The sequence below is a fragment of the Myotis nattereri genome, assembly GCF_964212035.1.
Source record: "Myotis nattereri genome assembly, chromosome: 12".
Lineage (NCBI taxonomy): Eukaryota > Metazoa > Chordata > Mammalia > Chiroptera > Vespertilionidae > Myotis > Myotis nattereri.
Genome location: NC_138087.1, coordinates 54,508,592 through 54,534,295, shown reverse-complemented (window position 1 = coordinate 54,534,295; position 25,704 = coordinate 54,508,592). Strand labels below are relative to the sequence as shown.

At 41.3% G+C, this 25,704-nt stretch overlaps 1 protein-coding gene across 1 annotated transcript in view; it reads left to right on the top strand.

The window, feature by feature from the left end:
- Positions 1–23,885, top strand: part of GNE (glucosamine (UDP-N-acetyl)-2-epimerase/N-acetylmannosamine kinase) — a 45,490-nt gene extending 21,605 nt beyond the window's left edge. The window contains exons 6-12 of the mRNA XM_081102926.1: positions 9,179–9,266; positions 10,498–10,708; positions 15,338–15,467; positions 15,801–16,022; positions 17,789–17,971; positions 20,849–20,965; positions 21,764–23,885. Of these exons, the coding sequence (XP_080959052.1) occupies positions 9,179–9,266; positions 10,498–10,708; positions 15,338–15,467; positions 15,801–16,022; positions 17,789–17,971; positions 20,849–20,965; positions 21,764–21,999 (1,187 nt within the window). The 3' untranslated portion in view covers positions 22,000–23,885. The remainder of the gene's footprint in view (positions 1–9,178; positions 9,267–10,497; positions 10,709–15,337; positions 15,468–15,800; positions 16,023–17,788; positions 17,972–20,848; positions 20,966–21,763) is intronic.
- Positions 23,886–25,704: the final 1,819 nt, after the last annotated feature.

Below are 25,704 nucleotides of genomic sequence, written 5' to 3'. Positions count from 1 at the left end.
CGCATGAGCAGCCTGCCCAATCCAAGGAACAGCAGCTCTGTGAGCAGCCCGCCCCGATCCGAGGAGCAGCAGTTCTGCGAGCGGCCTGGCCCCATTCGAGGAGCAGCGACAGCCCACCCTGGTATGAGGAGCAGCAGCCGGTCCTAGGAGCAGTAGCCCCACAAGCAGCCCACCACATCAGAGGAACAACAGCAGCGTGCAGCCAGCCCCCATTCAAGGATCAGCAGCCACGTGAGCAGTCCGCCCCAGTTCAAGGAGTATCAGCTGTGTGTGTAGCCCGCCCCCATCCAAGGAACAGCAGCTTCGTGATCAGCACATCCTCTGTCTGAGGAACAGCAGCTTTGTGTGAAGCCTCCCCCTACCAGCCAGAGGACCCAGCACAGCTATGAACAGCACCCACCAGAGGTGCTGCTGTCAACTGAGGAGCAGCTGCTACCACAACCGCCAGAGGAGCAACCACAGCCCGAGGAGCCACTGCCACCTGAGGAGCAACCCCTGACTGACTCAACATCTAGATATGTCAGTGAGATCAAACATGGGTAAACAAAGAAACCCCCAAAGGAAAGAAAAGGACTCGCCAGAAAAGCAGCTAAGTGAAACAGAGGCATGCAGCATGACAGAAAAAGAATTCAGATTAAGGGTCCTAGAATGCATAAACCGGGTGGAGGAAAAAATCAACAACTTATGCAAGAATCAAGAAGAAACGGATGAAAAAATCAACAAGTTATGTAAGAATCAAAAAGAAATGGATGAAAAAATCAATAAATTATGTAAGAACCAAGAAGAAATGAAGAGTGATATAGCTGCAATAAAAAACACCATTGAAAGTTTCAACAGTAGACTAGGAGAAGCAGAGGACCGAATTAGCGAATTAGAAGACAGGGAAGCAAAACACACCCAAACTGAACTGCAATTGGAGAAAAAAATTAAAAGATAGGAGGAGAGCCTAAGGGAGCTATGGGACAACATGAAACGAAACAACATACAAATAATAGGGGTGCCAGAACAACAGAAAGAGGAACAAGACTTAGAAAACCTATTTGAAGAAATAATATCAGAAAACTTCCCTGAGGTGGGGAAGAAAAAAGTCACACAAGCACAGAGAGTCCCAAACAAGGTGAACCTGAAAAGACCCACACCAAGACACATCATAATTACCATGGCAAATGTTCAGGACAAAGAGAGAATCTTACAGGCTGCAAGAGAGAGACGGAAAGTTACATACAAGGGATCTCCCATTAGATTAGCAAATGATTTCTCAACAGAAACACATCAGGCCAGAAAAGAATAGACGGAAATTTACAAAGTGATGCAAAGCAAGGGACTGAATCCAAGAATACTCTATCCAGCTAGGCTATCATTCACAATTGAAGGGGAAATAAGAAGCTTCACAGACAAAAAAGGCTAAGGGAGTTTATCACCACCAAGTCAGCAATGCAAGAAATGCTAAAGGGACTGGTGTAAAAAGAAGAAATAAAAAGCTCAAAAAGAAAACAGCCACAAAAAAATAGAAATGGCTACAAACAAGTACCTTTCAATAATAACTTTAAACGTAAATGGACTAAGTGCTCCAATCAAAAGACATCGAGTGGCTGAATGGCTAAAATAACATGACCCATACATTTGCTGTCTACAAGAGACCCACCTCAGAAGAAGGGACCCACACAGACTGAAAGTGAAGGGATGGAAAAATCTTTCAGGCAAATGGAAATGAAAAAAGAGCTGGGGTAGCAATACTTATATTGGACAAAATAGACCTCAATGTGAAGGCCATAACAAGAGATAAGGGAGGCCACTTCATAATACTAAAGGGATCAATACAACAAGAGGATATAACCCTGATAAACATATATGCACCCAATGCAGGAGCACCCAAATACATAAAAAAATCTCCTGGAAGATATCAAGGGAGAGATTGACAACAATACAATCATAGTAGGGGACTTTAATACACCACTGACATCCCTGGATAAATCCTCTAGAAAAAAAATCGGCAAAGAAACAGCAATCCTAAATGACTCACTAGATCAGATGGACTTAATTGACATCTTCAGAACATTTCATCCAAAAGCCACGGAATATGCGTTCTTCTCAAGTGCTCATGGGACATATTCAAAAATAGACCACATATTGGGTCACAAACAAAGTGTCCCCAAATTCAAGATTGAAATCATACCAAGCATCTTCTCAGACCACAATGGCATAATATTAGAAATAAACTACAATAAAAACAACTCAAAATACTCAAACACTTGGAAGCTGAATAGCATGTTATTAAATATTGATTGGATTACCAATGAGATCAAAGAAGAAATGAAAAACATCCTGGAAACTAATGACAATGAAAACACAACAATCCTAAACCTATGGGACACAATGAAAGCATTTCTGAGAGGGAAGTTTATAGCTCTACAGGCCTATCTCAAAAAACAAGAAAAAATGGTAGTAAATCATTTAACTACATCTCAAAGAATTAAAAAGAGAGCAACAAGTAAAGCCCAGAGTGAGCAGAAGGAAGGAGATAATAAAGATTAGAGCCGAAATAAAGGACATAGAGACCAAAAAAACAATACATAAAATCAATGACACCAAGAGCTGGTTCTTTGAAAGGATAAACAAGATTGATGAACCTCTAGCCAAGCTCACCAAGAAGCAAAGAGAGTGGACCCAAATAAACAAAATCAGAAATGATAGAGGCGAAATAACAACAGACCCCACAGAAATACAAATGATTGTTAAAAAATACTATGGACAACTCTACTCCAACAAACTAGACAACCTGGAGGAAATGGATATATTCCTAGAAAAATACATTCCAAAACTCAATCAGGAAGAATCCAAAACTCTCAATAGGCCAATAACTATGGAGAAATTGAAACAGTCATCAAAAAGCTTCCATCAAACAAAAGCCCAGGACCAGACGGCTTCACAGGGGAGTTTTACCAAACATTCAAGGGAGAACTAAAACCTGTCCTCCTCAGACTACTACAAAAAATTCAAGAGGAAGGAACACTTCCAAGCTCATTCTATGAAGCCAGCATCACCCTAATACCAAAACCAGGTAAAGACAACACAATGAAAGAGAATTACAGGCCAGTATCCCTCATGAACATAAATGCCAAAATCCTCAACAAAATCTTAGCAAATTGGATCCAGCAGTACATCAGAAAGATTATACACCACGACCAAGTAGGATTTATCCTAGGGATGCAAGGATGGTACAATGTCCAAAAATCAATAAACGTGATACATCACATAAACAAATTGAAAGAAAAAAACCACATAGTCATATCAATTGATGCAGAAAAAGCATTTGACAAAATTCAACACCCATTTTTGATAAAAACTCTCAGCAAGGTGGGAATAGAAGGATCATACCTCAACATAATAAAAGCCATATATGACAGGTCCACAGCCAACATCATACTCAATGGACAAAAACTAACACCATTTTCCCTAAGAACAGGAACAAGACAGGGATGCCCACTCTCACCACTCCTGTTTGACATAGTACTGGAAGTGTTAGCCATTGCAATTAGACAAGAAGAAATAAAAGGCATCAAAGTTGGAAAAGAAGAAGTAAAACTGTCCTTATTTGCAGATGACATGATATTATACATAAAAAACCGTAAAGACTCCATCAAAAAACTATTAGACTTAATAAATGAATTTGGCAATGTAGCAGGATACAAAATTAATGCCAAGAAATCTATGGCATTTCTATACATCAATAGTGAACTTGCAGAAAGAGAGACTAAAAAAACAATCCCATTTACCATTGCACCAAAAAAATTAAGCTACCTAGGAATAAACTTAACTAAGGAGGTAAAAGACCTCTACTCAGAAAACTATAGGACGTTGAAAAAAGAGATAGAGGAAGACATAAAGAGATGGAAGAACATACCATGTTCTTGGATTAGTAGAATCAATATCATTAAAATGTCTTTACTACCCAAAGCAATCTATAAATTCAATACACTCCCCATTAAAATACCAACGGCATATTTCACAGACCTAGAACAAACTCTCCAAAAATTCATCTGGAATAAAAAAAGACCCCGAATAGCTGCAGCGATCCTGAGAAAGAACAAAGTAGGTGGGATCTCAATACCAGATATCAAGCTGTACTACAAAGCCACTGTTCTCAAAACTGCCTGGTACTGGCACAAGAACAGACATATAGATCAATGGAATAGGATAGAGAGCCCAGAAATCGGCCCGAACCAATATGCTCAATTAATATTTGACAAAGGAGGCAAGAACATACAATGGAGTCAAGATAGTCTCTTCAATAAATGGTGTTGGGAAAATTGGACAGATACATGCAAAAAAATGAAACCAGACCATAAGACCACCAACTTACACCATACACAAAAATAAACTCAAAATGGATAAAGGACTTAAATGTACGACGGGAAACCATAAAAATTCTAGAAGAATCCAAAGGCAACAAAATCTCAGACATATGCCGAAGCAATTTCTTCACCGATACAGCTCCTAGGGCATTGGAAACTAAAGAGAAAATAAATGTGACTACATCAAAATAAAAAGCTTCTGCACAACAAAAGAAACCATCAACAAAACAACAAGAAAGCCCACTGCATGGGAGAACATATTTGCCAATGTCATATCTGATAAGGGCCTAATCTCCAACATTTATAGGGAACTCATACAACTTAACAAAAGGAAGATAATCCAATCAAAAAATGGGCAAAGGACCTAAATAGACACTTTTCAGAAGAGGACATTCAGAAAGCCAAGAGACACATGAAAACATGCTCAAAGTCACTAATCATCCGAGGGATGCAAATCAAAACAACAATGAGGTATCATCTCACACCTGTGACAATGGCTATCATCAACAAATCAACAAACGACAAGTGCTGGAGAGGATGCAGAGAAAAGGGAACACTCATTCACTGCTGGTGGGAATGCAGACTGGTGCAGCCATTATGGAAGACAGTATGGAGTTTCCTCAAAAAACTAGAAATGGAACTCCCATTTGACCTTGTGATCCCACTTCTAGGAATATATCCCAAGAAACCAGAAACACCAATCAGAAAGGATATATGCACCCCTATGTTCATAGCAGCACAATTTACCATAGCGAAGATCTGGAAACAGCTTAAGTGCCCATCAGCAGATGAATGGATTAGAAAACAGTGGTACATCTACAAAATGGAATACTATGCTGCTGTAAAAAAGAAGGAATTCTTATCATTTGCAACAGCATGGATGGAACTGGAGAGCATTATGCTAAATGAAATAAGCCAGTCAATGAAGGAAAAATACCACATGATCTCACTCAGTTATGGATAATAAAGACCATTTTAAACTTATGAACAAAAATAGATACAGAGGCAGAGCTGCCTCGAACAGACTGTCAAACTACAGCGGGAGGGCCGGGAGGGTTGGTGGGCTAGAGGGGGGCGGTAAGAGATCAACCGAAGGACTTGTATGCATGCATATAAGCATAACCAATGGACATAAGACACTGGGGGGTAGGTGAGGCCAGGGGGTTGTCAAGGGCGGGGAAAAAAAGGAGACATATGTAATACTCTTTGTAATACTTTAAGCAATAAAACAAAAAAAGAAAAAAGAAAAAGAATTGGTCTAGAAACAAAAACATTAGTCCCAGCTCTTTTCCCCATTCTTCATAATTACCACCCTAACTCTGTATTATCTTTTATTTTTTGGCCTTTTTTTTGTGTTTATTTGTAAAGCATTCTTGACCTATACCAGGGGTGGGCAAACTTTTTGACTCGAGGGCCACAATTGGTTCTTAAACTGGACCAGAGGGCCGGAACAAAAGCATGGATGGAATGTTTGTGTGAACTAATATAAATTCTAAGTAAACATCATTACATAAAAGGGTACGGTCTTTTTTTTTTTTTTAGTTTTATTCATTTCAAATGGGCCGGATCCAGCCCGCGGGCCGTAGTTTGCCCATGGCTGACCTATACTGAGTAGTAGTTTCTTTAATTTTTAAAATTTTATTTTTATTTAAATACTTAATTGTTTAAAGCATTATTCTGTATTATCTGTGGACCTTCTTCCTTTTCATTCCCAAAGTATTATTTTGCTCCCTACTTCACAGAGAAAAAAAATCGAAGCCACCAGATGAAAATTCTTTCTACTTCATTCATTCATTCATTAAGAAAACATTTAATAAGCACCTACTATGTGTTAGGCATTGGGATTCAGTAGTAAACTAGTCTAAAATGGGTTGAGCTCTCATGAAACTTCCATTCTAGTCGGGGGAGAGATGATAGACCAAAAAATAAATAGATAAATTCAGCTGTGTGCTTTCCAGACTATACAAAAGGTAATGTGTGGGCTACATTAGATTAGATAAGGAAAGGCCTTGTTTAGGAAATGACACTTAAGCTGAGATAGTAATGACACGGAATTAGCTATGTGAGGATCAGGGAGAAGAGGAAAACCCTACTATGAAAACCCTAAGATAGGAATAAGCTTAATGTAACTGTGAAAGATGGGCCAGGGTAGCTGTAGAGTACTGAGCAAGAAGAGTGGATACAAGATGATGTTACAGAAGGAGGCAGACCTAAGTCAGGGTAAACAATTCGGATTTTTTTCTAAGTATGATGGGAAGCCATTTAAGAGAGAAGATGACTCAATATTTCTTTCATTTTGGAAAGGTCATCTGGCTGCTATATAGAGAGTGGAATGTGGTGGGTGGGGCCGGAGTGGAAGCAGGGAGACCAGTTAAGAGGTTTTCGGTTCATGTGAGAGATGACAGTGGCTTAGACTATGTGGTAGTATTAGTGATGGAGAAAAGCTAGATTTGAGGTTTACTATAGTACTTGCTGATGCTTTGATATGAGCAGTGAAAGGAAGAAAGGAATCAACAATAACTCTTAGGTTTTTGGATGAGGGTACTCTTTCCTGATACGGGGGACACTGAGGGAGGAGCAGATTTGGGAGGGGTGGAATTGAGACTTCTCTAATGGCCATGTTAAGTTTGAGAAGCCGAAGAGGACATGGCCTGTAAACAGCTAGATAGTTCCAGGGAGAGTTAGAGTTGAAGATAAAAATTTGAGAGTGACTGGCATGTGGGGTGGTATTTAGTTAGGATATCAGGTCAGCTGCCGAATCAGACCCAAAATAATAGTGCCTTAAATAAGTTAGATTTTTGTTTATTTCTTACTGGTATCGTAGAGACTTAGCCACCACCTATCTTGCTATCAAGTCCACATTTTAGCTGTTGGGAAAGGGGGAAGGGGAAGATGTCTTTACCTTTAAAAGCACAGCCTGGAAGTTGCAAATATTTTTTCACTCATCCTTTCAGAATGTAGTCACATGGCCATATCTATTTGCAAGGGAGGCTGAAGAATATACTCTTTAGCTGGATGATTAGATGCCCAGATAAAAACTGTATTGCTAATACAGGGAAAGGATATAGAGGGTAATGGCACATTGTACTTGAGAGAGTATTTTTTTTTTTTTTTTATTATTAAGGTTGAGAGAGTATTTAAAACCAATGGGATTACCTGGGGAGAACATATAAATAGGGAGGAGAGTGGAGTCCAGGATCAACCTCTAGAGCAGTGGTTCTCAACCTTCCTAATGCCGCGACCCTTTAATACAATTCCTCATGTTGTGGTGACCCCAACCATAAAATTATTTTTGTTGCTACTTAGTAACTGTAATTTTGCTACTGTTATGAATCGTAATGTAAATATCTGATATGCAGGATGTATTTTCATTGTTACAAATTGAACATAATTAAAGCATAGTGATTAATCACAAAAATAATATGTAATTATATATGTGTTTTCCGATGGTCTTAGGCGACCCCTGTGAAAGGGTCGTTCGACCCCCAAAGGGTTCACGACCCACAGGTTGAGAACCGCTGCTCTAGAGCTCTTCAGCATTTGGTGTTCTGGTGAGGAAGGGAAAGCCCGTCAAGGAAGGCTGAAAAGGAATTGCCGGTGAGGTCAAGGCAACCAAGGGGGCGGGGGGGGGGGGGGTATCATTAAAGCCCAGAAAAAAGTATTTCCAGAAAATGGTGTTGAATGCTGCTGACAGTTCAAATAAGATGTGAACAGAAAATTTAATATTGGTTTGAGCAACATAGTCTTATGTCAGAAGCAGTCTTTGTACTTTCTGCCACCACACTTTATAAATACAGGCCCAGCCCTAGCCATTTTGGCTCAGTGAATAGAGCATCGGCCTGTGGACCAAAGGGGTCCAGGGTTCGATTCTGGTCAAGGGCATGTACCTTGGTTGCAGGCTCCTCCCTGGCCCAGGCCCTGTTCGGGGCTCGTGCAGGAGGCAACCAATCAATGTGTTTCTTTCACATCAATGTTTCTCTGTTTTACCCTCTCTCCTCCACTCTCCCTAAAAATCAATGGAAAAATATCCTCGGGTGAGGATTAATAACAACAACAAAAACCACAGACCCATCTGTCTTTCCCTTCTTTATACTGGATGGTGTGGGGTGTGGGGTTTCTCTTGCCTGTCCACTGCTAGCCTGCCACCCCTCCTGCCTTCTCAGGGACTTATCAGTTATTCTTTTCTCTTTCATGTATCTTTAGCTTCCTTATCATCTAAACATGCCTAAGCCTCGAATATCTTAAAACAAAACAATAAAAATACCCCTTCCTTGACCTCATACCTCTTTCCAGCCACCACCCTTCTGCTCTTCTCTTCTTAGCCAAGTTTATTGAAAAACATGGCATTTCACTATATTTACTCCTTCATGTTGGTCAGAAACTACGTGGAGAGAAGGTGATTGCGTGAACAGCTGATGGCTAATTGACTAACTGACCAACTTGGCCTGACCAGCTGATTGAACAACTGGCTAAGTAGATGGGAGGGAGGGCAGACTGAACGAGTGGACATGCTAGATGACTAGATAAATGACTTGTGGATTCTAGATTAAGCCACCTTACTTATTTCAAGAAACATACAAAAATCTGATTGATTTTATTTGGGAATGAAGGACCTAGTGCCCTTAAGTATTTGATAGATGTATACTTTTGCTGAGAGAGCTTTAAAGGATAAACAGTAGAAAAGTTGATGTCTTTCTAAAAGAAGACTTATTTGAGACCTCTGGGTTTCAGGGATAATTATGAGGATAACATACTGCTAATTTCTTTATTCTTTGGATATTCCTGCTTCTGAATCATTATACTGTGTCCCTGGATTTTCCTAGGGGAGAATGTTCTTCATGTTCGGGATGCTGATACCCAAGACAAAATATTGCAAGCGCTGCACCTTCAGTTTGGTAAACAGTACCCTTGGTGAGTACATACTCTCTTTTTAAAAAGTGATTTAAAAGAGGAGATGCCTTGAGCACCATTTCCAGCTGTAGTCACTGTTTAATCATCCAAACAGCTCTCATTCTCCATCCCTAAGATCCCTAGCTGGTAGTGAGACAGAGCTTGCCAATATACCCCCTATTACTGTACCAAGGATTCTGATGGAGAATAATTTTATTTGTCTCAGTTAGTTAACATAGCTAGGAAATACTTCTTTAGCTTACTTTGAATTTCCATAAGTATTATAAAGCAGTATAACTGATTTTCTTTTAAAATAGTGTAGTTTAGCCTGGCTGGTGTGGCTCAGCAGTTGAGCGTCAATCAAGAGGTCGCGGTTCGATTCAATTCGATTTGATTCCAGGTCAGGACACATGCTGGGTTTTGATTCTCAGTATGGGGCATGCAGGAGGCAGCCAATCAGTGACGTTCCTCTCTCATAGATGCTTCTATCTATCTCTTCCTAAAAATCAATAAAAACATTTAAAATAAAAATTATCTAATTCTGCCCTGACTGGTTTGGCTCAGTGGATAGAGCATCAGCCTGTGGACTGAAGGGTCCTGGGTTCGATTTTGATCAAGGGCACATGCCTGGGTTGCGGGCTCGATCCCCAGTAGGGGGTGTGCAGGAGGCAGCCAGTCAATGATTCTCTCTCATTGATGTTTCTATCTCTCCCTCTCCCTTCCACTTTGAAATCAATAAGAATATATTTTTTTAAAAAAAAATAAAAAGAGAAATAATAATCTAGTTCACCCTGAAGGTACAAGTAAAAATAAAAAAGTCTGGTTCAGCATTTTAATTTAGATTACCCTCCTTTCTAGTTCAAATTAATGAGTTGTCCCATGTATTCGAATGTTTTTTCCTGAAAATAACTTTTCCCCACGAAGGTAAAGATAAAAACTAAAAAAATTCATTGTCACAAACTGTTATATTCTGATATGGGCTTACCAAAACTAATTTTTCTTTGATAATATAGGTAGTTTCTAATGGTACCTCAGGCTGGAAATAGTTGTATTTCAGTCAACAATAGAATTAAACATTGCATTGGTGACATGTGCTTACTTACTGTGTTTGCTAAAGAGATCCATATGTTGTTATTTTCAAAAGAAAAAGTACAAATTTTATTACCTCAAGTCTGAGATTCCATTAATATGTCTTCAATATTATTTAGCATGTATGAGAGAAGCATTTAATTGGACTTTTTGGATATTGCAGCTCAAAGATATATGGGGATGGAAATGCTGTTCCAAGGATTTTGAAGTTTCTCAAATCTATTGATCTTCAAGAGCCACTACAAAAGAAATTCTGCTTTCCTCCTGTGAAGGATAATATCTCTCAAGACATTGACCATATTCTTGAAACTCTGAGTGCCTTGGCTGTTGATCTTGGCGGGACAAACCTCCGAGTTGCAATAGTCAGCATGAAGGTAAAAGTACTCCTAAGATCTTAACTTCATATCTCATGTGAGTAATTGATTTTTAAAAAGTATGGTTGGAAGGTAAGACTAGAAGCATACATGATAGCTTGTAATCATTTGCCCACAGTATTGACTTTTTGTGGGGTTTTTTTTGTGTGTGTGTTTTTAAATTTCTATATTAATTTCAGAGAAGGAGGGGGGGAGAGAGCGGGGGGGGGGGGGGAAGAAAGATAGAAACATCAGTGATGAGAGAGAATCATTGATTGGCTGCCTCCTGCACGCCCCCCACTGGGGACCAAGCCCACAACCCAGGCATGTGCCCTTGACTGGAATAGAACCTGGGACGCTTCAGTTCCCAGGCTGATGCTCTATCCACTGAGCCAAACCAGCTAGGGCAGTATTGACTTTTTGGATTCATTACAGTATTTGTCATTATTTTACTAATCATTAACATTCAAAGAAGTAAAATTCTTGGGGAAGCCAAGTTAGGAGACTTAAGTTGACAATGGGAGACCACTTCGGCCCCAGACAGGGCTTTTGCCACCCAGGACACCTGAAATTCTGTATTTGGTTAATAGCTTGGATTATGGAGTATGCTGATTCCTTACCTAGGGACGGTGTCTGCAAATGTGACGGGAATGGTATCTCCTCTAGAATATGATTTTGGTTGAGTACAGCATACCTTCACTCCCTTAACCAAACCATCACCACAGTGCTGACAGAGGTTGAGAGAGCCTTCATAAAAATACCAAATTGTCTGTGTTAAAATGATCTCTGATGATTTAACAAGAAAGAATAAACCTACCAGAAAAATATTTATTTGAAATATTGTTGATATATAAAGTTTCAGGAGTTTATTAGAAATAGCAAAGATTCTTTTTCTTTTTTTATTTGGAAATAGCAAAGATTTTAAACACAAAGTTGTTTAGGTCAATAAAGAAAAACAAAATATGATTTTCTCAAGAGAAGCCGAAGGCCTCCTTTATTAATACTCTTTACAAAGTTCCAGTAAGAGAATATTTTCTTAACATGAAGATAATATATTCTACATCAGTGGCCAACACCCTTTGTCATGGTGAAATTCTAGAGGCATTATTACTGCAATCAAGAGGAAAAGAAGGATGTTTCTGTGACATTATTGAACATAATTCTGGAAATTATGATGGGAATAAAACATGGAACAAACTGCAAAAATGGAGAGTGTGGACAGGATAAAACAAAAATGTTATTTATAGGCAATGTGAATAAACAACCTTACATAATTAATAAGCCAATTGAGTAAAATAGCTAGATATGATAAATATATAAATATCAATAACTTTCTACTTATATGAAATTGAAGGCAAAGATTTTAGTTCTCCTTTAGGTAAGTGAGTGTTTCTCACTCCTGATTGCACAATAACATTATCTGGAACCTTTAAAAAATATATAAATACCTGGCCCCCTACCCCCACCCCCAGAATAATTAAATTGGAATCTCTGGAGGTGGAGGGCAGGCATCAATATTTGTTCAAAGCTGCCCACGTGATTCTGATACACAGTGAAGGTTGAGAATCACAACTTTAGGTTTTATGGCACTCACTAGTGGCCTGGTGCACGAATTCGTGCACACTGAAAGGAAATTAATTAGAAGAAATATTTTAATATTGCTATTCGCCCTTTCTCTATAGTAGAAATGTCAACCAAATTCACAGTTGACAATGACAGATGGAAACACACGTTCAATTGGCACCAGCGAGAGCTTTATATGTATCACGCATGCATGAGTCAACTAATCCTTTTATAGATATAGAATAAACTTGCTTAATTAGGCCTGCTTTCTGATTTAGCTAACCTTTTTCCAGCCCAGTGAAGCACCCCAACTTCTCTTTCAGGTAATTGTCAGCAGCACAGCAGCAACTATCAATACGAAGCAGATTATTATTGCAGATCATGCAGGGAGAACAAAGGGTAAAATATTTAACTGCAGCAGTGTTTGACTGTATTCTGCGCAGTGAGAAAACCTGAAGTCATTTTCAAGGTCCACCATTTCTTCTTTTCAGTCAGGTCAAGTTTCTAAGCTTTCTAAATCTCCGTTTTCTGGCTAATGAAAATAGGATTCCACCAAGTCTCCTATCTACCTAATCCAGGACTACTGTGAGGATAAAATGAGATGAGGCACGGGAAAATGTTTCACAGACATTTGGTTACAGTGTAAAATGTTTCCACTTGGCTATAAAGCAAGTCATGTTCCTGGGCTGAAGAAACTCCAAGGACGCTAGTCGCTAGGGAGAGGAAGCTGGGCATTGCTACATGATGTCATTACCTGGATGGTCAGACACTTAGCATATTAGTCTTTTATATATATAGATAGATGAGTGACCACTCTAACCTTTGTAAATGTATAAAAATCCATTAACAACAGAAGTGTGGAAAAAGAGATCTTATTCAGAATATCACAACAGAATCATCTATGAATAATCAAAACCAGACAACTGTGTGATCTATATAAAGAAAATTATAAAACTTTACTGTAAAATGTAAAGACTTAAGAAATATCCTGGTTGGGAATGCTGAGTATTTTTTATTTTATTTTATTTTATTTTTTTATTATTTTTTTTTTTATTGCTTAAAGTATTACAAAGGGTATTACATGTGTGTCCATTTTATCACCCCGCCCTAGACAGTCCCCTAGCCTCCCCTATCCCCCAGTGTCTTATGTCCATTGGTTATGCTTATATGCATGCATACAAGTCCTTTAGTTGATCTCTTACCCCCCTACCTCCTGCCCCCCAACCCTCCCCGGCCTTCCTGCTGCAGTTTGACAATCTGTTTGAGGCAGCTCTGCCTCTGTATCTATTATTGTTCAAAAGTTTATAATGGTCTCTATTATCCATGAATGAGTGAGATCATGTGGTATTTTTCCTTCATTGACTGGCTTATTTCACTTAGCATAATGCTCTCCAGTTCCATCCATGACGTTGCAAATGGTAAGAGTTCCTTCCTTTTTACAGCAGCATAGTATTCCATCGTGTAGATGTACCACAGTTTTCTAATCCATTCATCTACTGATGGGCACTTAGGCTGTTTCCAGATCTTAGCTATGGTGAATTGTGCTGCTATGAACATAGGGGTGCATATATCCTTTCTGATTGGTGTTTCTGGTTTCTTGGGATATATTCCTAGAAGTGGGATCACAGGGTCAAATGGGAGTTCCATTTTCAGTTTTTTAAGGAAAATCCATACTGTCTTCCATAGTGGCTGCACCAGTCTGGGAATGCTGAGTATTTTTTAAATGCCAGCACTTTCCAAATTGACTTATGAATTTAACATAATCGTAGTCAACATTTAAATGAAAATTTAAAAAAGCATTTTTCCATTATATATTTTTTAGTTTTAACTATATTATTTATTTTATTTAGTTTTAAGTATATTTTTATTGATCTCAGAGAGGAAGGGAGAGGGAGAGAGAGAGATTGAAACATTAATGATGAGAGAGAATCATTAATTGGCTGTCTCCTGCACACCCCCTACCAGGGATTGAGCCCGAAACCCAGGCATATGCCCTTGACCGGAATTGAACCTGGGACCCTTTGGTCCACAGGCCAGTGCTCTATCTGCTGAGCCAAACTGGCTAGGGCTAAATGAAATTTTTAAAAGTTCAACATCATTATTCTGAAATTTCCTTAAAATAATGCCCAAGTGAGAACAAAGACAATTTAAAAACAAGAATAATAAGGAGGGACTATCCCTGATGGTATTAAAGCATATCAGAAAACACAGTAATGTAGACATCATGGTACCATACCATTACTGGCTTCAGTTATGGGAGGTGATTAAAGCTTAGGTACTTAAGGAAATTTACTTAGTTGCCTCGGTATTTAAGCAAGGAAAATTTATCAACCTGAAAAAGTAAAATATGACCTTTTAATGAAAATTAAGATTAGCCAACATTGACTTTATGCTTAAGAGAAGGGCCCACCCTGGCTGGTGTGGCTCAGTGGTTGAGTGTCGACCCACGAGGAGGTCATGGTTTGATTTCCAGTTAGGGCACCTGCCCGGGTTTCAGGCTTGATCCTCGGTAGGGGGCATGCAGGATGCAGCCTATTGATGATTCTCTGTCATCATTGATGTTTCTATTTCCCTCTCCCTCACCCTTCCTCTCTGAAATCAATTTAAAAAATTGTTTTAAAAAAGAGACGGGGTGCTCGCTTTGGCAGCACATATACTAAAATTGGAACGATACAGGTAAGATTAGCATGGCCCTTGTGCAAGAATGACACACAAATTCGTGAACCGTTCCATATTTTTTTGTGTTTTTTTTTTGTGAGGTCTGTACATAAAGGCAGTTCCAAAATAAAGAAAAACTTAAAAAAAAAAAAGAGACGGGTGGGGGGTGGGAGGGATGGTCATCTGATTGGCTCTGGAGTTGTCATTACCTCAACAGTCATATCCCAGACTGACTTCCCAGAAAACGACTTTGGTGTATCCAAGGGCTGGTCCAAGCCAGACAGTGGCTCCCTTCTAAAACAGTCATCGGAATCTGTAGAACTGTCCTGTGGCGGTGTCCGATACATTGTGAAAAAGGACAAAAGATTCACTGTGTGTGCTCTTTAGTGAAGACCAGTGAGACAGAAGGTGTTGTTTCTTCTCTTTTAGGGTGAAATAGTTAAGAAGTATACTCAGTTCAATCCTAAAACCTATGAAGAGAGGATTAATTTAATCTTACAGATGTGTGTAGAAGCTGCAGCAGAAGCTGTAAAACTGAACTGCAGAATTTTGGGCATAGGTAAGATTGTGAATTACATGTCCAAGAAATGTTCATTTTAATGTACAAAACTTACTGAGTCCTGCTGCATGACCGAACATCAACTCCCTGTCTCCAGGCCCTGTCTGTGGCCACCAACCAGCATTATGGGAAAAGCATTGTTAGTACTGTATATCTGGGAACTATAGATTTAGCTCAGGACTGTTTGTCATTTCTTTGCAATCCTTCATAATATTTGTCTTAGGATATGTTGGGTGAATTAATTTGTGTCCCAAGCCCAGAAAGTTGGCACACTTTTCTAAGATTGCTAATTAGAGTTCCTTTGCCTGTGTTTGTGTTTGTGGTGGAGCTCAGGTATTTCCACAGGTGGCCGTGTAAATCCTCGGGAAGGAGTTGTGCTGCATTCAACCAAACTGATCCAAGAATGGAACTCTGTGGACCTCAGGACTCCCCTGTCTGATACTTTGCATCTCCCCGTGTGGGTAGACAATGATGGCAACTGTGCTGCCATGGCGGAAAGGAAATTTGGCCAAGGAAAGGGCCTGGAAAACTTCGTGACATTTATTACAGGCACAGGTAAGAGTAGGGGACGGTTGCTTCAGGAGCAAGAGTGTGTGCTGGGGCACACCTTTAACACTTCGCACCTTGCTTGAGTAGGGCCTGAAAGTGAGCCACACAGAGCTGCAATCTGCTCAGGTCGTTTCTGAGCATGGCTGTGGCCTTCTAAAATCTCAGGAGCTTGTCAGAGCTATTCAAACCCCTTACTCCCCAAAGCTTCTCATCCCCCAGCTTTTCCTCCTAGTGTGTTTGGTTAGTATATTGTTTGCCCCCAGTTACCCAGTTCCCTAAGCAGCAAAGACCAAGTATATTTTGCCGTTAAATGCCTGTGACAAATGCCCCTTGTGCAGCCCCCTGGGCTCTGGGAGAGTTCTGAGGTAGGTGAGATAAAGGCAAGTCCTTCGAGCTGGTCAAAATAAACCACCACAGTTATTTAAGAATAAGGTTTGTTCAGCTCCCTCTAGTACTGCCATCTGTACTGGGAACGGGGGCTACTTTTCAAGGCCACTGCCAATTTGTGTGTGTGTGTGTGGTGGGGGTTGCGGGGGGTGGCGAGGGGAAGAGGCCGAGGGATTAGTGGGACCAGAAAATGCCAGGAAGCTCTTACTAATATTCAGATAAAGCATTCCCCTGGTTGTTGCAAACTTTTGTTTAGTTTCCAGAGTTCCAAAAAAGTTGCCAGTTTAGTCATTGCTTTAGTGGAGGGATGCACTTTTGGAGTTTCCTACTCTGCCATTTTTGCTGATGTCCCAATTTGTTTTTTAAATGAGGAAGCCTCAGCTAATACATGGTCTAGCCAGCATTTGATCCTAGATATGCCCAACTTCAGCACTTGTGTGCTCTTAAACTCTACATTATACTACCTCCCCTTTAAGCTCATATACTTCTTCTCTTAGTCTTGAACACAGTGTCACAAGTCGGGCTATCATTTCCTGGCACAGAGCAGTTAATAAGCTGCAAATGAGAGGGGTGGGCGTTGAAGAATAGGTGCCACCAGAAGTAACACATGGCAGGAAAACTAAAAAGCAGAGCCTGCTAAGGCAGAACGGCCTTTACTCCTCAGTAACTCCCAAATTCCATAACAAGACAGTCATTGATATTCGTAATTCCTGAATCAAAAATTTTTAGACACGGTATTAAGAGGAGGCAAAATCATATTCATATTCTGTTTAAGAAAGTAGGAGGTATTTGATACCTTAGAAAGATTGTCTGCCCCCAAAGCAGGGTCTGAGACAAGGATTTAGGTGTGGGTATTTTATTTTGGCAGTGATCCTGGGAAGCAGGAGTGAGGGAGTGGGAAGAGAGTAGGAGAGTCACTAGAGGAGACATGATCAAAGTTGTCTTGAGGGCAGTGGGGGCTGAAATCGACTGGAACCTCCCAAAAAGCCTGCAGAATACCATCCAGAATTGTCCACTTGGGTCTGCTGGCTCCTGTCTTGCCTTAGTTGAGGGTTGCCTCTGGGCACTGTGCTTGCATGGTTGACTGAGTTCTTTAGTGTTGGAGAAAGCCTCGGGGAGAACAGTGGACAGTGTGCACTTGAGGTGGTCTGTCATCACAAGGTGAGTCAAGGAGATGCAACACAGGGTATCAGAGGATCTGCTAAAATTATTTCCATCCAAGATGATTCCAAATAGTTTTGGTACTTAGTAAGTTTCAGCTACTAGGAAAGTAGGCACTGTATAGAACCTCATATTCCCAAGCTTTCCTTAACAGATGAGGTATTGCCATATCAGTTTTCTGTCTCAAATGAAGAGCCACCTCAAGGATTGCTGTCTCTCTGTAGGAATTGGCGGGGGAATCATCCATCAGCATGAATTGATCCATGGAAGTTCCTTCTGTGCTGCAGAACTTGGCCACCTTGTTGTGTCTCTAGATGGGCCTGATTGTTCCTGTGGAAGCCATGGATGCATTGAAGCATATGCCTCTGGAATGGCCTTGCAGAAGGAAGCAAAAAAGCTACATGACGGTTGGTTTCTTTATTCTGAGGGATTAAATAGCCAAATGGTAGAAAATACTTCAAAGTAGGTATTCCAAAGGGGGCTGAGCACTGAAACCTGAGCTCTTAACCTTTTCCCTTCCTAGAATATGAGTGGGGCTCTCTCATACTGAAGCTCCAAAGCTTCCTTAGTCCTGACCCATGTCAACACTCTTCCTCTGCAGGGGTGGAGGGGGACGGGTCCTGAGCTCCAGGGGAATGGGGAAGATGTCTTTCATTTTTTTAAAAAATATATTTTTTTTCATTGATTTCAGAGAGGAAGGGAGAGGGAGAGAGAAATAGAAACATCAATGATGAGAATCATTGATTGGCTGCCTCCTGCACACACGCTACTGGAGATTGAGTCCGCAACCCTGGCATGTGCCCTGACCAGGATCGAACCTGGGACTCTTCAGTCCTCAGGCCAACGCTCTATCCACTGAGCCAAACCAGCTAGGGCTGTCTTTCATTTTTGTTTTCTAAGCTCCTAGCACAGGGGCTTAATACACATCAATACACATTTTAATGAAGAATTAAATGGAGGAACGTAGTTTAGTTTTTGAATTCTAAAAGGTCTATTTGAACTAATGCTGTTTCTAGATGTTATAAAAGTCAAGATGGTTTCCATTCTAATGCAAGAGGAAGCCATTTAATATCATGTGTGTCAGGTGCAGAGAGAATGATGGCCAAGAAATGCAGATGTGTAGAAGGACACCGGCGTTCCCTCCCACCTTCTCCGTCCAGTGAAGGGAGTGTTGGGTGCTGTCCTAAGAGGTCGAGAGTCAGAGGGTAAATAGCACCAGTGAGGCAAGTCTGAGTGGGCACGGGGACGCTCCCAAGCTTGGGAGACAGCGATGTTGGCGCATGAAGGCAGAGCATCGTGTAGTAGGAGGCAAGCCAAACCCAGCGAATGGGGAAGCCACTGAAAAATTTTAGGGAAAAGATACAGTCAGGTCTGAATTTTAGATTCTTCACTGAATTGTAAATTTTTGTTTCCTGGGAGGAAAATGGTAGTTGAATAGAGGATAGCTTTAAATGGGGCAGTTCTATAGAGTGACTTCCAGTCTTCTGGATGGGCAAGTTGGGGTTGGGGATATAAGACGAGGAACAGGTTTTGAAGGAAGGTAATAGTTGGGTACCAGTGGGACATCCATATGCAGGTGGAAATGCATAGGAGGCAGCCGGCTACAGGGGCCTGATGCTCAAGAGAGAGGACTAGGTTAGAGGTAGGGATTTGGGAATCAGCGTGGAGGTGACAGTTAAACCACTGAAAGGGAAATGGACGATTTAAGTCAAGAATGGAATCCTGCAAAACAGGAACACCAGGAAAGGGTCAAGTCACAGAAGCCAAAAGTGGAAGTGTTTCAGGGAGATTGTAGCCTGTAGTGTCAAATGCTGCTCATGAGTAAGAGAAAATCAGAAACGTTCTTTGGTTTTGGTCATGAGGACATCACTTGAAGCCCTGAAGTATTTTTTTCAACCTTGTTTTTATCACCCCTGATAAGGAACCTGCTTAGATGTTTTTTCCTAATCATCTCACCCCATGAAACGCTAATACCACAGATATGTTCTTTGTTTATGTACTCTCTGTATAAAAAGATTTTTTGTCCCCAAGAATCAGTTTCTGCCCCCTCTCCCCTGGGGGGGCAAATGCCTGTCTTAACGAAATTCAATCAAATAGTGGAAGCAGACGCCTAACTACAATGAGGAAGAGGGGAGAAGTGGAATCTGTTAGCACGTGCAGGTGGAAAGGAGACAGTGGAAATGGAAGCAACGGTTGGGAATGCAGGGGAGAAAGGATGGTCCCTACAGAAAGGACCTTGAAGAGGGGGGAAGAGATGAGTGCAAAGCCTGGCAGAGGGTCCAAAGAGAGGGAACAAAGGAATGAAGATGTGCATGTACAACCCTGCTTATAGTTGGGGGCTGAAAAGTAAAGGAATTCCTGCCTGTCCTTTATTATCTGAGAGGTCATAAATATGAAAATGTCTTGGTCAGGTGAGAGTGAGGGTGGGCAGGGAAAGAAGGTCTGAGGAGGTGAAGCCTTAGGAGAGGCAGCTGTGAGGGCCCCCAGGAGATGGGCGACCACCAGGTGACATTCAGTAAGCAGTCTGCATGGTTTAGCTTTTCTCTCATCAGAGCCCATGCTCAATAGAGAAGGAGGCAGGTTGATCTGAGTTGGTGACTGGCAGAGTGAGGGACAGAAAAAAGGACTATAGGTAACAGAAATACCTACTGTTTATTTACCATTAGTCTGGCCCCCATTTCACTAAAAATACTTTATGGTCCATTATGTCATTTAATCCCTAAAATAATCCTGCTAGGATGGGTATTAGTATATTACCCCAGTCTCACAGAGAAGAGAAACATGGTGACATGAAATGGACAGGGTTGTGCAGCTCGTAATGACAGAGCTGGCAGCTGAACCAGGTCTGTGCTGTTTCCTAGGTGCTGTGCCTTCCTCCATGGAAAGCGGGGCGCTGGCCGGTGATGCCACATTGCATCTGGGCTGGATAAGGAGGGGGTGGAGTGCAGAGGAGTCTGATGGATTTGCTGGGGGAAGCACTGCAAGGGCTCTGCTTCATCTGCAAGTGAGAAGTGGGAATGCTAGAGGGGAGGAGGCAGTTCAGCTCAGAACTGAGGATTTTAGTGAGGGACGTTTTGGGCAGTGTATGAGCAGGCAACGAGAGGGCAGCAGAGGCCTCTGGGGAATACATATGGATGTTTATGAGTGATGAGCTTTGCAAATGTGAAAATACTGTCTTCTCACTTGGGGGCTCGCTGCCCACTGGCACCATTGTAGTTTGGCCTCCCACAGGGCTGCCACAGCTCATGATTGACTGTCTCTCCTCCTCACCTCTGCTCAAACAGAAGACCTGCTCTTGGTGGAAGGGATGTCAGTGCCAAAAGATGAAGCTGTGGGTGCACTTCATCTTATCCAAGCTGCGAAACTTGGCAACGTGAAAGCCCAGAGCATCTTGAGAACAGGTGAGTGTCAGCTCCTGGCAGCTCTGCCAAAGGGGACAGGCCCTGAGACCACCTGGGGCTCCCCCAGATGTTCAGCTTCCCTCAGGATTGGTGCTCTGGAGTGTTACTTAGAGGCATTTTTCCTGTTTACTGAGAGAAAGGGGCTTGCCTTCAAGGTATTTGGCAGCATTGTCTTTTTAAGCGGGATTTTTTGTTTCTTAGTTTAGTTTTACGACTATGAAGAAACAACCTGTTCATTTTATAGGAAATTTAGAGAAATATGAGTAAGGAAAAGTGTCACTTTCAGTTTTACTGTTTCAGAGATATCAACTATTAACATTTCCTACCAGTATTTCTATTTTTTTATAGTTGAGACCATAAAGTACAGTACATACCATTTTATACCCAGCTTTTTTCCAAAGTATCATGATTATTTTCTCAGTCAGAATAAATCATGAGCTTGGCCAGTATGGGTCAGTGGTTGAGCTTCAACCCATGAACCAGGAGGTCTCGGTTCAATTCCTGTTCAGGGCACATGCCTGGGGTGTGGGCTCGAACACCAGTGTGTGTGTGTTTGGGGGGGGTGGTGGTGTAGGAGGCAGCTAAGGCAGCTGATCAATGATGTTTCTATCCCTCTCTACTTCTCCCTTCCTCTCTCTGAAAAAAAAAAAAAATCATGAATAGCTTTAAAAGTATGGCTTCAGGTGCTTTTTATTACACAGTGTGGATGTTCCTGGCTGCTGGCTCTTTTCCATCTTCGTCTTCGGCATTTTTAATTTAGTTCTCTTCCTGAAACTTATTTTTTTTATTTTTCTGTAGCTGGAACAGCTTTGGGTCTTGGGGTTGTGAACATCCTCCACACTGTGAATCCTTCCCTTGTGATCCTCTCTGGAGTCCTAGCCAGTCACTATATCCACACCGTCAAGGACGTCATCCGCCAGCAAGCCTTGTCCTCGGTCCAGGATGTGGACGTGGTGGTTTCGGATTTGGTGGATCCTGCCCTGCTCGGGGCCGCCAGCATGGTTCTGGACTACACAACACGCAGGATCTACTAGGCTTCCCCGGAGTGGTCACCGACAGACTCTCAGGTTGTCTTTTAGATGTGCATTTCTTAAAAGCAGATCTGATATTTAAATTTGGTGTTTGGCAGGTGACTTTGCAGAGAAGTTTGTGTTTTTAGTCTCCTCTTCCAAAGTCACCTTTCCCAACCCCCATTTTTGTAGCTGTTGCTCTTTCTGGGGTCATTTCAGCTCACACCCTATAAATACCACTCAGTTTTCTGTGTCAAAAGGAGCTATAATAGCCTTAGACCTCTGCTTACTAGATGTACCACTCAGACCGGCAGGTGTTGCTTCGGAATGTGACTTTGATACTAGAGTTTGGATTATTAATCCTTCCTCCCTAAAATTAGATGATAGAAAGGGATCTAGTCGGCACAGAAGGAAATCTCACCATGAAAGCTTTAAGTGAACTTTTTAAAAAAAGTTTTATTGAGGTGTTTTTAAAGTGCCCAGTTTGATAAGCTTCAGTATGTGTATGCACCTGTGAAACCATTCCCACAATCATGATACTGGACAAATTTGTCACCCCCAAAATTATTTGTTATTACTCTCACAGAACCTTGAGCAGCTTAGACCAGGGATCTGAATGACAGTGGCCTTAGTGACCTTGTCTTCTTAAGGGCAGCTGAGAACCCACTAGGACTTACAGTCTCTGAAGGAGATTAACCATCTCAAAAGGATTGTTGCCACTGACAAGCAGACACCTCTCCCTTCAGTAGCCTTTCATACAACATTGAATATGGCCCTGGAGTGTCTATCATGGCAGTGTTTGTGTCAGACCTAGAGCCCACGTCTGTGAATCTGGCTTCCGGCTCAATAAGATTCCATGCTTCATGATACAGAGGCCACGGTTCTTGCTGTCAATTACAACCTGGAAGAAAAACTAATAGCCGCCACTTATTAAGTGCCTACTGTGTGCCAGGTTCTGAACTAGGTGTGCCTCAAATACATTATTCTAAATTGTTGCAGCCTGTGACATCGGTGTTTTAATTCCCATTTTAAAGAACCTCAAATTGTCTTAATGTTTAAACATACCTAAAACTATGTGGCTAGTGAGTCTTAAGTGACAGGGTTTGATCCCAGATCCCCTGTGCTTTTTCTGCTAAGCTACGTAACCTCTCATATCAAAAAGCTTTCAAAATGTGAATATATTCTAATTTACTGCAGGCTATCAAAAGCTTTATTTAATAATATCGCAGTAGTAATAACTTGATTTATTTGTGGCATAATGTGTAAGCAGTGAATTGAATCAAATATTCCTCTGTGCTGTGTAAATTTTAGGAGCACAGTATTTGAACTAATGATAGGTTTCATGGATACTTTTAAATGAGCTAGAAAAGCTTATACATGTTTTTCAAACTATTTTATTACTTTAGGAGAACTGCAAGGTTTCTATAATAATATTGTTTCAGTATTAGCAATATAAAATAAAGCTAAGTAATCCATATTACATTTGTTCTCCTTCCTAGTGGGTTAATGTGAAAAAAAAAAAAAAAAAGATTCTTAGAATTCTACCAGCCCGGAAATAGTCCAGGTCTTGGTTATTGTTGAAACATTCCCAGTGATTCCTGGGAGGGAAGTAGTCTGCTTGGCCATCAGTGTCTGGGGTAAGAGGGTGTATGGTGAATGGGCATCAGATGTTCCTTCATGAAATATGTAACCACTCTATACATCAGATAATTGCATTGCTACCTAAATATATGAAGGATGGTACTGAATCTAAAACCAAATCTTAGTTTTCATTAAATTCATGGGGAGACTAATATATTCCAACATAATTATTGCATATGGTTAATTATCATATCTTAATTTATTTTAATGTAAATGTTTTTGTTACTGAGCCAAATTCTAAAGAAAAAATAAATATACGTCCTTGTGGAAATCCTAGCACTTTTATTATATTGTTCTTAAATTAACTCAACTAGCTAAAAGCACTTCCCTTCCCAGAAGAGATTTACATTTTTGCATTGTTTTCTGAAGGTCATGTAATTTCTTTAAGTCATCTAATATGGATTTCTTAACCAAAAGAAAAATAACTTTGATAATAGAAAGCATTATTAGGTAACATTTAAAAAATATATTGTGAAATGATCAGTCTGTCACCATATATAGTTATAACATTTTTTTACCCTTGGGAAGAGAGCTTTTAAGATCTACTCTCAGCAACAAATATGCGACACAGTTATTAACTACAGTCGCCATGCTGTATATTACATCCCCAATTAATTACTTATTTTGTAACTGGAAATTGGTAACTTTTGACTCTTCACCCATTTCACCCACCATCTATCTACCCTCCCACCCCTAGCAACCACCAGTCTGTTCTCTATACCTATGAACTTGGTTTGTTATTTTTTAGATTCTACATGTGAGATCAGACAGTATTTTTCTTTCTCAGTCTGATTTGTTTCACTTAACATAATATCTTCAAGGTTCATCCATGCTGTCACAAATGGCAAGGTTTTATTTTTTATGGCTGAATAATAATCCATTATCCTATATAATAAAAGCCTAATATACAAATTGTCCCCTTGAGCGGTCGTTTGACCAGGAGTTCAATCAGAAGACCGGGAGTTCGACCGCTCGCTATGACGTATGCTGACCACCAGGGGGTGGCTCAGAACATGGCAGGCATTGCAGTGCTGGCAGCGGGCAGCAGTAGAGGTGCTGCCAGTCCCAATGGGCCCTGACGAGAGCGGAACCATGGTGGGATGGTGGAACAGGTGAGTGGCGGCGCCAGGCCAAGGTGGGTGCAAGCGGGGGCTCAATCACCCCACCGATCACCCCATAGACAGCGACCAGTGGCAGCAGCGGGGGTGGGGCTGGCTCCCCAGCGCTAAGGGAGCTGCCCTGCAGGCAGGATGGTGGAGCAGGTGAGGGGGTGACACCAGGCCAAGGTGGGGCTGGCTCCCCAGCGCTAAGGGAGCTGCCCTGCAGGCAGGATGGTGGAGCAGGTGAGGGGGTGACACCAGGCCAAGGTGGGGCTGCAAGGTTAGGGGCATGAGCTGGGGCTGCGAGCTGGTGCCCGATCTCCACAGGCCACCTCGAGGGACCCCAACCGTGCACGAATTCGTGCACCGGGCCGTGTGTGTGTGTGTGTGTGTGTGTGTGTGTGTGTGTGTGTATTCAGCACAATTTATCCATTCATCTGTCAATGGAAACTTAAGTTGTTTCCATATTTTGGTTATTTTCTATAATAATAAAAGGGTAATATGCTAATTAGACCAGACTTCTTTGAGGCGTCATTCTGACGAGATCGGGCGCGTTCAGGGTGGTATGGCCATAGACAAGGCGTCATTCTGGATGTCCTTCCTGACAAAGCCAGGGTGGGAGTGAAGCCAGCCAGGGTCCAGGGTGCCCGCAGGTGGCAGGAGGAGGGAAGCAGCCTGGGTGCTGGAGGGCGGCCGGAGGAGGGAAGGCCTACTCTTGCACAAATTTTCGTGCATCAGGCCTCTAGTTGTAAATAATGATGCAATGGACACAGGGCACATACAACTTTTTGAGTTAGTTTTCTTTAGACACTCAAAAGTAGAATTTCTGTGTTTTATGATCTATTTTTTAATGTTTTGAGGAATCTCTGTACTGTTTTCCAAGTGGCTGCACCAACAGTGCACAAGGGTTCTTTGCTTTACATCCTCTCCAACACTATTTGTCTTTTTGATAATTGCCATTCTAATAGGTGTAAGGTGGTATCTCATT